The 11874-nt window shown below is 37.7% G+C and overlaps 1 protein-coding gene across 1 annotated transcript; it reads left to right on the top strand.

Moving 5' to 3' along the window:
• Positions 1-2000: 2000 nt before the first annotated feature.
• On the top strand, positions 2001-10009 carry olfm3b (olfactomedin 3b). Its single transcript, XM_039675797.2, has 6 exons — positions 2001-2231; positions 5080-5223; positions 5787-5942; positions 6283-6502; positions 6626-6732; positions 8137-10009. The coding sequence occupies exons 1-6, from the start codon at positions 2163-2165 to the stop codon at positions 8812-8814; spliced, it is 1374 nt and encodes a 457-aa protein (XP_039531731.2). The 5' UTR covers positions 2001-2162; the 3' UTR covers positions 8815-10009.
• Positions 10010-11874: the final 1865 nt, after the last annotated feature.

The raw sequence follows: 11874 nt of genomic DNA, 5'->3' as shown, positions 1-11874 counted from the left end.
TACAGTGAAGGAGATTAATTGAATCATCAGAAACTCAAAATAATAAGTTAGCTCCACTGAAAAAATTATTTAAGTTGATTTGACAAAAGAAAAAAATGTTACGATAACAATCTTGAAAATATTTTTTTACAGTGTCTTGTATTGGACATTTAGAAAACACTTTGTCTTCATTAAAGTCCTGAGTGGCAAGCGCAACTACAAACTGTATTACAAATGAAATGAAACTAGATGAAAACATCACAAAAGTATTTGTGTGTTTTTGAAAAAGTGTTTTTGAAAAAGTAGCGATTCATTTTGAGAAAAGTTGCGATTCTTTTTTGAAAAGTATCGATTCTTTTTTTTTAAATTAGCGATTCTTTTTTTTAAGGAAAGTGTTGATTCTTTTTGAAAAAGTAGCAATTCTTTATAAGGAGAGTAGCGATTCATTTTAGGGTAAGTAGCAATTGTTTTTAAGAAAAGTAGTTTCCAGATTATTACCATTAATTCCCATGTAGTCCAGTTAATTACTATGGAAAGTTTCCAACTTAAATTCCCAGACTTTTGTAACCCTTGTAATAAGTGGAATAATGTATAGCCAACAGTACTTGCAAAACTTATTCTGAAATGGTTCATTTTGCAATGACGGCTGGCTGACCTTATGTAGTTCATACAATATTTCATCCCTTCTTTAATGTTAGTGTTTGAAAATTTGCCCATAACAAGAAAGATAACTGTTCATTGGGGCATGGTTATTGATTTTCTCTCTCTCCCTCTATGGTTGACACATGTTGTCTTGCGGTATGAAGACAGCCTCTGAGATGTCTTGTCTGCAGCTGCTTTGAGGTTTGATACATAGTTTGACTGATGTGTTCTCGAGGGGTGGGCACCTCCTGGAAAGACCAAGGTGACTCTTGCAGCTTCTACTATTTAGGAGAACTGAGTTTTAAAATACACACCCAGCTGATGCGATCAGATTTCAGTGGTATATTCCTGGCTTTTAAATGACTGCATTCATCATTCAAACTTCCAACTTATTTTTAATTGAGCAGCAGTGTCTTCAAATGTTATTTCACTGACATCCATTAAATGGACATGACACTTAAGTAAACAAAAGAAAGACTTTCTCTTTTGATAAAGAAACAGATAAAGAGAGAAATCTACCTCTAAAAAAGGCAGGCTGGCCACACATGTTGCCAAGCAACTAATTGTGAGAATGTGAGCAGAGGTGCAGTGAAAGTTTTGTTCTAACTTCTGATGAGGTAATTTTAGCATACATGTCTGTATCTGTTGTAGATAATGTTCTTGGTAAATGAAACAACCAGTTGTAGTAGGCCTCAAAAAGTATGAGAGAAATATAGGTTTGGAAAGATATTTTTATTTTTTTTAATTTCTATTGCGCAATATTCTTTCTGACAGCATCCCCACACTGTTGGGCTATTCGGTGTGACACAACACCAAGTCAGGGTAAGATGACACTTAATATTCTGAATTTTACTCATTCTGAATCGTTCTGAATCCCATCTATTCTCAGCTTTATATATATTTTATAATTATATATATATATATATATATATATATATATATAAAACTTACCCATGTTCAAGTGTTGAGAAAAATGAATGAATTAAGCTACAATAAAAAAAAAATGATAACCACTTTTTTTTGTTGCTTCTAGCAATTATGATTTTGTTAAATGTAGGCTATGCCCCTTTAAAATGTACAATTATAATTCTTTTTTTCCCCCAAATGTATGTTCTCCAAAATCGCTAAAATAATCGTTAATAGAATTAAGGAAGCATTTTTTTTTATTATTATTATTATTTTTTTACAATTCTCACCTGAATCACATCTAATGATCTAATTTTGGTTATGTTTAATTTTTACTCCTCGCCTTGCAAAAACATAAAAGTCGTGATTTTATCCCTTTAATGTAGGCTACTCTTAGATAAAGTTTAGTTAATGAAGGAGCAACCCCGCACTGAAATGCTGTAATGATGTAATATCCGCTGAGAGTCTCCACACATCTCAAACTTTTCTGCAGAGAGACGATGACAGCGCAAGCACTTTCAGCGGCTCTGTCGAGGGTTCCCGATCCCAAGACACCGTCGAGAAGCTCGATCTGAAACACCGGAGACTGGATCCGCTTGTTACCGAGACGCAGGAGAGACTCGTCTGGAGGCAGAATGCGGTCGCTGTTCGTGGTGCTGAAACCGCTGTGTTTACTCGCTCTGCTCGGCTACTGCCCTTCCGCGGTGAGTGATGCGCACCCGCACCTTACTGACTTAGACAGAAACTTGACATGTCTGATCCCAGCTCCGACTACACCACTGACTCATAGAACATAACACTAAATGGAAATGCAAAGTGACAAACAAGGCTGTCAGCGTTATGTTATGATGTCTTGTGAGAATTATGCGTTCTTCCGATGATGATATCATTTTAATGACAACCTCAGAGAGATGGAGAGTAGGAAATGCAGTAACACTTAAAAATCTTGATCGACGTGATGGGATACCCTAAAACTGTGTTTAAAAATCGTGTTTTCTATTTCATGTAACTTTATCTATGATTGTAGCTCAAATGGTCACAGACTATTACCTATTAGAGCGTCTGTTCAGTTATAGTGAACGATCTACTGTGCATTACAGCTTTCAGCTTGCGGTCTCTCATTTATGGGGTTGTTTCAAAGGTTTTAAGCATCAGTCTGACTCTGTACCGAGCATTGGCTGTTTATTTTACCTTAGATCACACTTTATCTTAGGTGTCTTTTTTTTTAGATAAATGTCATTTACATTAAAATATAAATAATATGATTCAATGTTGTTCTTAGGAACTGTCATGAGATTTCCATTTGCTGCTACTACGGTTATAGGGATAGCGTTATGAATAAGGTTTATAGTCTGTTGGACAAATACATGAATATTGCATGTGACTTTTCACAGAACAAGAGTTACCGTGTGTAGCCCACCACCACCCCCTCTTTTCTCCACTCTATTACAACTATTATATTAGTGATCTGTTTACTCTGCAATGTAAATGAAGATGCATGTTCCTTCAGTAAGTACAAGAGTAGCCTATAATTACATGCAGTTGTTTTAAATATAGATTGTACATCATTTTGTAAATAGTTAAAAACATAATAAATATAAAGCTGTAATGTACTATTTTAGCACCAATATAATTTGTTATACCGAGAGCTCAATAGTAATCTACAGTTCCAGATATTTATAAATGAGGACATGTTTCCTTCCTTAGCATTCTGAGTCTATTCTCAGCACCACTAGTGATCTGTATGCAATTACTAAGGGTTTATTTTGGCACTGGGTCAAGATCAGATCAACTATCTATCATGTAGCACCAAGATAACTGCATGAATTTCACATGTCATGTGTGACTGGAAACCAAAGAAATCCGTCGTGTCTGTGAGATTGTGATGAGGATCTCTCTCACCCAGGCTTAATTAACCCAGCTGCAGGTCTTATTTGAGGAGCAGAATCCCACTGTTCATATCTCATAATGATAGTGAACTAGCAGGAAGTACCCATCCAACTTGGATATGTTACAATTTGCTGAAATTGCAGTTGTTAGTTGCAGCAGCATGAGGAAGTGTGCCAGAATGTGTAAAGAACTCTCTTTTTCAGCTCGCCTGTAAAAGGCTAGTCCCCAGAGCCGGCCTTTCAAAGCCCGCTGCCAGAGTGGGAAAAAAAATGAATATGGGTGTTTACAAAGCTCCTTTATTGTTGCAGACAATTGAGGGAAATTTGTGGGGAATGAATGCAGAGAGAGAGGCTTTATCATGAAGGTGTTGCAGTGGGATGCTATTTATCGTCAAAACACACGTTTTTTTTTTTTTTTGTCTGGCATGTTTTAGTGGTGTGTTTCAGAATTATGAATGAGTGTGAATCAAAATATATATTCAGTGAAGTACATAGAAACTTCACTATTATTTCTCCTGTGCTTGTATTAATTTAAAAATATTTTTAAAATGAAGTTTATAATGTCTTATACAGAGACACAGATTTGGGATCCTTTCAGCCAGAAGGTTTGGTTACACTTTACTTAAAGCTACACTGTGTGATTTTTACCCCCATCTAGCGGTGAAAAGGTGTCTGTACCTCTCAATTCCGATTTCGTTTTAACTCCTACGGTGGCCAATGTAGTCCAAGATTAACATGGCTTCCAGTTCGACCTCGTCCATGAGTGCTAACTCAAACGTATAAGCGAAAGGTGAAGCTTGAATTAATGGGTATGTCACTCTTTGGCTAATGTACTTTCAAGATGGAGGGGCAACATGGCAACCCCTTACCCGTATGTATTTTCAATGGCATATTGAGAATACTTTATTACTTGAACGAAGTAAATGTACATTAATGAGGACATATATTTTGAAAAACTAAGTGTTTTTAGCTAAGAATAAACTAAAAGAGTTTCACAGTGTAGCATTAAAATTCTGTATGTATAATGCATTATAAATGTATTCATAATGTGCATTATATTGCGTTGTGTCTATTAACCAAAGTTAATATTATAGTATTTTGCGGTTACATCTGAAATTGTTTCGGTGTTTTAAGTTGTAAGTGAATAGTATCATGTTATATAATAACTGTGGTTACAATTATTCAGCTCATACAATGTATTACAAGGTGCATTACATTTATATATATTAGCTATAAATATGAGGGCAATGCTTGTGCAATCAAGAAATTTTAGGCAGGCCATTCATTTTAAAGGGGTCATGACAAGGATTTTTATCATTCCTTTAGAAACTAAGGCCTTGAATACACATGGGAAATCAATTAGAAACTGAAACGGGTGCATAACAATCACACACCGATTTGCATTTTTACACAATATTCTCTCCATTTAACAACTGTAATAAGTTATACATTTCAAACTGGTTAATAAAACAAAGCAGTGGCGGTGAATGCTGTGCCATGCAAATCTATTGTAGTTCTCATGAAATATCTACATTTCAGTTTCTCTGCTTAAAGGCGTAAAAATGCCTTCACTGCATTAAGAAGGTCATTAAAGACTTAGACTTGGTTTATTTGTAGACAAACAACAGTGGGATTCCTCACGCATGCCTGTGTTTGTGTACAGACCATCAGACCAAAGGAAGGCTGGCAGGTGTACAGTTCTGCGCAGGATGCCGACGGCCGCTGCATCTGTACGGTGGTGGCACCAGAACAGAGCTTGTGCTCCAGAGATGCAAAGAGCAGACAGCTCCGCCAGTTACTGGAGAAGGTGTGTGCGCGCACATTTTAAAGTCACTTAATATTGAGATCTGGTTCGGATAACAAAAGCTCTCATTGTAGTGATTTGAAAGCATTATGCCAGACTGCTCTCCATTGTAATCTGTTAAGAATGCCGCCGGCTTCTCTGCAGATGATTGTGGAGGAGCATAAAGATGGTAATGCGTAGAGGCCTGAAGGGTGTTTTAGACCCCCTATCGTTCCTACTTCCTTCGCTTTTCTTCTCTGTTACAGTAAAAGGCCAACTTATTGGCCCATAAGACGTCTCTGTGTCTTTTTTTGTTTGGAGGATGTCAGTGAAGGAGGTACTAGGGTTAACCGATACAGTCGCTTCTTCTTTCACCCTTTTTATGTGTCAGTGGTGGTTTGTCTCTGAGATCTTTCCGTCTTTGCTTTGGTTTTGTTGAGTTGAATTATGGAAATGCGTAATTCCTTGGAGACACAGTGTCAGGGCTGATTTAGAGCAGTTGGAAATATCATTTAAATACATCACATCTTCCTTCTTGCTGTTCAAAGAATGATTTAACGGATCCTAACTTCTATTCTTCTCTTTAGATTCAGAACATGTCGCAATCAATCGAAGTGCTGAACCTGAGGACCCAGAGGGATTTCCAGTATGTCATGAAAATGGAGAGCCAGATGAAAGGACTCCGATCAAAGTTCAGACAAATCGAGTCGAACCGAAGAACGCTATTGACTAAAAACTTTCAGGTGGGCTACCATTAAAGTCGTGCCTCGGAGAAAATCAATGATCCTTTCTCATATGAACAGAACGGTTTGAAAAAGCCAACCTCTTGCCATTACTCTCCAAGAATGAAGAATCATTTCCCGCTTCTAATCTTTATCCTTCACCAGCATTTGAAAAGGCCACGTGCGATTCAACATTCTTGGAGATCCTGTAAACCTGTAAAGGTCATGTTTCATTTCCAGGCAGTCTAACATGTCGTAGAACTTCTTGCGGGCTGTGCTGCGCTCTTACATCTGTTTCTGTTAATGTAGGCAAATCTTCCCCCATGTGATTCCCATTTAAATGTCTATCGGGTGTTTTCAGGAGCTGAAGGGGAAGATGAATGAACTGCAGCCGCTGATTCCAGTGCTGGAGCAGTATAAGACTGATGCCATGCTCATTTCCCAGTTCAAGCTGGAGATCAGGAACCTGTCTGTGGTGCTGACTGCTATCCAGGAGGAGATAGGAGCGTATGATTATGAGGAACTCCAGCAGAGGGTCCTTGGCTTGGAGGGAAGATTGAGGAACTGCATGAACAAGCTCAGTGAGTTTGAAACTCAACTTGACTTTGATGGCATGGTATGTGTATTCATTTCAGACTGGAAATACTCTTACGTTGAAGATGTCTATAACAGCTGATATTCTTTATCATTCTCCATTCTGTCAGCCTGTGGTAAGTTGATGAAAATCACAGGACCCATCACCGTAAAGACATCGGGAACGAGGTTTGGAGCATGGATGACAGACCCTCAGGCTTCACCTAAGAACAACAAGGTAATCTATGGCTATGAAACTGTGTTTCCTTTTCAACAGGATTGCTTTCAGGAACTATTTTTTCTCATTATTTTTCCTTCATTAAAAAAATAATAATAATAAAGAGTTCAAAGGCATGAACAGAACCAACAAGCTCTGAACTCCATCACAGCATATAAAACTTGATTTGAAGCACAAATTGACACTTCGCTAAGCCACGCCCGAAAACCTCCACTGGCCAATCGTGTCTAAGCAACTATAACTTGACGAGGGAGGTCTGGAAAGCTTTCGAGCGAGGGAAACATGCTGAAGCATTGTGCAAATCTGATACCCTGTATCCTAAAAGTTTGGACGGTGGAGTGGAATTGTTTATCCCCCCAAAAATTATTATCAAGCAGTGTGGGAGACCCATTCACAACTAAATGTCGACAGGATTAACAAATTGCCTATTGCTTGGAAATATTGACGGTTCTTTGGTCATAATGCATTTTAACGTAAAATAAGATGATTAAAGACAAGACGGAGGCTTACTGACTTACTTTAAAATATATTTCAGCATTATATATTTTCAATTGATGGCCTACTACCCCTAACTAAGCAACTTTAATCTGATCACTCCCGGTGTTAGTGTTATTCCACAAGATTTGTGGATAAGCTGTTTGATTTATAATTATTAGGATTATTTTCACATTTCACATACCCTGCTGTGCACGAGCGTAGCTGTTCCTCAATTCGTGTTACCCAGTTGAATAGTCAGCATTTGCTTGCGCTGGGACTATAGGCTTTAGCTTCTATTTTTAAGAAATTATTATCTAATCGGTTGAATATTATGTCGTTAATATATCCCTCGAATGGAGTCCGTTTTGTCGTGCTCTCTCAGATATTTCACATGTTCGCCAAAAATGACTAATTTTGTCATTGGGAATGTCTGACACCGGTCCATCCACACTATTGATGTGCCAGCCGCGAAAGCTTGACAGGCGTAGCAACAGTAACTAGGGAGGGAGGGGCTTAGCGAGGGTCAATTACATGAACATTTAATGGTGGGATGACCTGACACATTATTAATAATTTACTGAAATTAAAAAAAGAATTATTAATATTTATGTTAAAAAAATACAACAATATTTTAAACTTTATTTTTTTTTTTAAACGTAAAAATAGATCAAAATAAATTTGTGAAATTCTAAAGAACAACGTTTATTTTAAATAAATTTCTCTTTTAATGATTTGATTTATAAATCACACTAATATATGTCTTCTGCAAAAGAGTAACTTAAAAAAATAGTAACTTTCTGTATCGAGAAAATGAATGAGATTTTAACTTCCTGAAACCTATTGTTGTGCTCTATAAATGATTCCTTTCATATAATTCAAATTCAAGTTTCGAATGTTACTCATCACATTTGTAACGTTCCACTGCAGGTTTGGTACATGGACAGCTATACAAACAACAAGATAGTCAGGGAGTACAAATCGGTGGGCGACTTCGTAGCTGGGATTGAGTCAAGAACCTACAACCTTCCGTTCCACTGGGCCGGCACCAATCATGTGGTCTTCAACGGCTCCCTTTACTACAACAAGTACCAGAGCAACATCATCGTCAGATACCACTTCGAAAGTGGCCGGGTCACGACCCAACGAGCACTTGAGTCTGCTGGCTTCCACAACGTCTACCCGTACACCTGGGGCGGCTTCTCCGACATCGACATGATGGCAGACGAGCTTGGTTTATGGGCCATCTACGCCACCAATCAGAATGCAGGGAATATAGTGATCAGCCGGCTGGATCCGCTTACCATTCAGGTGCTGAACTCTTGGAACACTGAATACTCCAAACGAAACGCAGGTGAGTCCTTCATGATATGCGGCACGCTGTACATCACCAACTCCCATCTGACCGGGGCTAAGGTGTATTACTCTTATTCCACCAAAACCTCTACCTATGAGTATATGGACATCCCCATCCATAACCAGTACTTTCACATGTCCATGCTGGATTACAACTCCAGGGATCGTGCACTTTACGGCTGGAACAATGGCCACCAGGTACTGTTTAACGTCACGCTGTTCCACATTATTAAAACTGATAATGAATCCTGAGAGAATCTTTCTGCTGACGCTGTTTCTGCAGTTACATTGATCTGTAATCCCCATTTGGTATTGCTGTGAAATAAGGGGTTTTATATGTCTCAGTCAAAAGATGAGCTAGTTTGAGGTTCAGTGTCTCTGGTGATGTCCGTCAGCATTGCACTCTTCTGTTTGTAAAACAATCGTGATTAAGTTCACTTAACTCAGAAAATGACATTAATGAACTTCTAAAGCTCTATTTAAATGTTGTTTGTGCAACTTTCAGTGCGTAACAGTGGTAGTCAGGTGTGATACTCATTCAACCAATAATGTAACAAACTAGAAACTTAGAAATGTTAAGTAAAAGAAATCTTATTATGGACATTATATATTGATCTGTCAGATTGCATCTCATAGTGCTTGCCAAGTATTTAGGAACGTTAGGACATATTTTTAAACTCGTTTTATGATTAAAAGGGACTGTTCATCTAAAAATAAAAAATCCTCACCCTCATGTTGTTCCAAAACTGCATGATTTCCTTTCTTCTATGGAACTCAAAAGAAGACATTTTGAGAAATATATTCACACCATGGTTGTCCACAAAATGAAAATCAATGGGCTCCAAACTTATTCTTTTATGTTTCACAGAAGAAAGTCATACAGATTTGGAATGAGAGAGAGAGAGAGAATAATGAGTGTAATGATGTGTAAATGATGAAAGAAGTTTATGGTGAGTTATTTCTTTAAAATCAATCCATGCTGAAAAGAAAACAATTCGCAGTGTACAGTGTAATTAAAATAAATAATTGTTAGATTAAGCGTTTATGGTTTTATGTTGTTGCCTGTGTGCTTCAAAATGCATTGCATTCAAACATATCTCAACTTTCCCACAGAACTGCAGACAGCTGTCTGGGGTGTTTTGTCTGAAATGCTATTATTGAATAATGTAACCTCTTCCTAACCTTTTCAAAAATAATGCAACAAAGGCTTTGTTCGTGTTTGCTTTTTTTCTGTCCTAAATACATGGATGAGAGAATTTCTGAAATTCACCGAGGGATGAGATTTTGCCTTTGATGTTGATAAAAGATAGAAAAAAAAAATCAAATGTTTTATAGTTTTCTATATTAATTATCTCAAAGAGTGCAGAAAATGACTCTTAATTTGGTGACAAAAAGAATGACCAGCCCCAAATATCTGGGAAAACCATATTTCTTGTGTTCTGTTTTACTGTCCATGCTAATTGATAATAGTAATGAAGATTCAGAATGTTCAAACATTCACACAGACCAGCTTATGCTGTTGTCTTCTCAACACATGATTCAGTCAGTTATTTTCTATGCCAGAGGATGCTCTATCAGTATTCATAAACCTCAATGACAAGCTTCTAAAACAAAGTCATTCAAAGTCAAAGGAACATTTGCTGATTTTTTTCTTCCCATCTGCTGATTCAGAATCTCTGCAGGCCCCAGAATCAGAGAAACATTATTCAGCAAAGAATAAGTAGCTATACAGTCAACCGGTTGTTATCGCAACTGATGGCGATCAGGTCTTGCATCCTTGTAGATTTTATTAAAGGGGTTTGACTCGCTATAATAACCATCTGACTATATTTTACTGTATTGTCACCCCTTATCCTGTGGGTGGCACTAGTAGGTTTTGAGTCTACAGAAGTGTGCTATACGTTCATAAACTTAAGTGTGCGTGCTGCTTGTCTTTTTACAAAGATATAACATATTGGCGACGAGAATGCCATGGATTTTTAGTCAGCCTACACCTTTTCTACAAAATATGGGTGAGCCGCCGATTCCATTCAAGGCATGAAGCTTTTTTTCGGAAATTTCATGGACGAAGAGCTGTCGGAAGCGAAGCTCGAAAACTGGCCAAAGGCATTGTTAGAACCAAGCAAAGACTCTGTAGGCCTATTGGTAGCCGGGTATGGATGCACAGGCTGAGACAGCCGTCAAATTATGCATTACGTGTCGTCAAACACATGACATAACAAGTCAATGGTCGTTCGCACCTCGCCACTATCCTGTACCCCTTCCAGATGGAGCATGGGAGAAACGTGCTTTACACAACGTGGGGCCCTTTGACATAGATCCAACAGACAGAGTGTCATTTTGCTGTGACTTTACTAAGTGGCCAGAGATTGCTTTCATGCCTCAGGTATAACCTCTTCAGCTGTCATTCAGTTTCTTTCAACTGTGTTCAGTTCAGTGAATTATTCAAAATAATATTAAATAAACATAACTATATATAAAATTACATCTAAACGTATGAAAGTTTAGTTTCAAAGACGGAAGGACAGTAAATTTTGAAGACTCTGCCATAATCCCGTTTTCCCCGGTTTTCCTCTGCTTTAATCTCCCCAACCGGAAACAGACGAGCATCCTCCTTGCGTCAAATGCGGAATTTATGCGTGCGGCTCGCAAGCCCAAACGCAGGCCCAAACGAGTGTGTGCGGCGTGCCTGTTGTTTTGTTTCCGGTCTAGCTAGATCCGCTTGTGCTTTGGTCAGCGAAGAAACAATAAATTGCCTCAATAAACTCGTAAACTATCATACTAACTATTAATCAGCAGTAATTAGGAGTTTATTGAGGCAAAATACATAGTTAATAGTGAGAATTAGACCCTAATTTGGAGTGTGACCCAAACTTTATGCTGGTCGACATTCATAACATCACATGAACAACAAGAAAACAGCACCACGAACTGACGGCGGTATTTACTTTTAAGGTTGGCTACCTAGTCATTGTTGGACTTTTTACATTTTTTTTTTTTCATATTCTCCTTTTGTGGTCCGAGAAAGCAAGAATGGCATTCGGCATTAAAACAGCTGTACCAGGGTGAGTATGATGACTGACTTTACATTTTAGAGTTGTAACGATCAGAGAAGATGATAGACTCACTTAACAGTTTTAAAGCTATTTATTAAACAGTCTAGACTTGCTACAGAGTGAACTAACCCTTTAAAAATACGTATTTCTCCACCTACTACAGTATGTCCAATTAAAAATGATCAAGAACATTAAAAATAAAACATTACAAATCTCTTATACTTCTTATAAATCTTAGTTTGTTTGTTTTTTTTTT

Source organism: Pimephales promelas, chromosome 5, assembly GCF_988280905.1.
Source record: "Pimephales promelas chromosome 5, fPimPro1.hap1.1, whole genome shotgun sequence".
Classification (NCBI taxonomy): domain Eukaryota; kingdom Metazoa; phylum Chordata; class Actinopteri; order Cypriniformes; family Leuciscidae; genus Pimephales; species Pimephales promelas.
The sequence above is the reverse complement of the archived record's forward strand: the minus strand, read 5'-3'. Positions and strand labels throughout refer to the sequence as shown.

Excerpts from the sequence above, each read along its gene's own strand:
- olfm3b (XM_039675797.2), top strand. The coding sequence starts at position 2,163 with ATGCGGTCGCTGTTCGTGGTGCTGAAACCGCTGTGTTTACTCGCTCTG. Across the intron at positions 2,232-5,079 it reads TCGGCTACTGCCCTTCCGCG|ACCATCAGACCAAAGGAAGG; the intron begins GTGAGTGATGCG and ends GTTTGTGTACAG. Across the intron at positions 5,943-6,282 it reads TATTGACTAAAAACTTTCAG|GAGCTGAAGGGGAAGATGAA; the intron begins GTGGGCTACCAT and ends GGGTGTTTTCAG.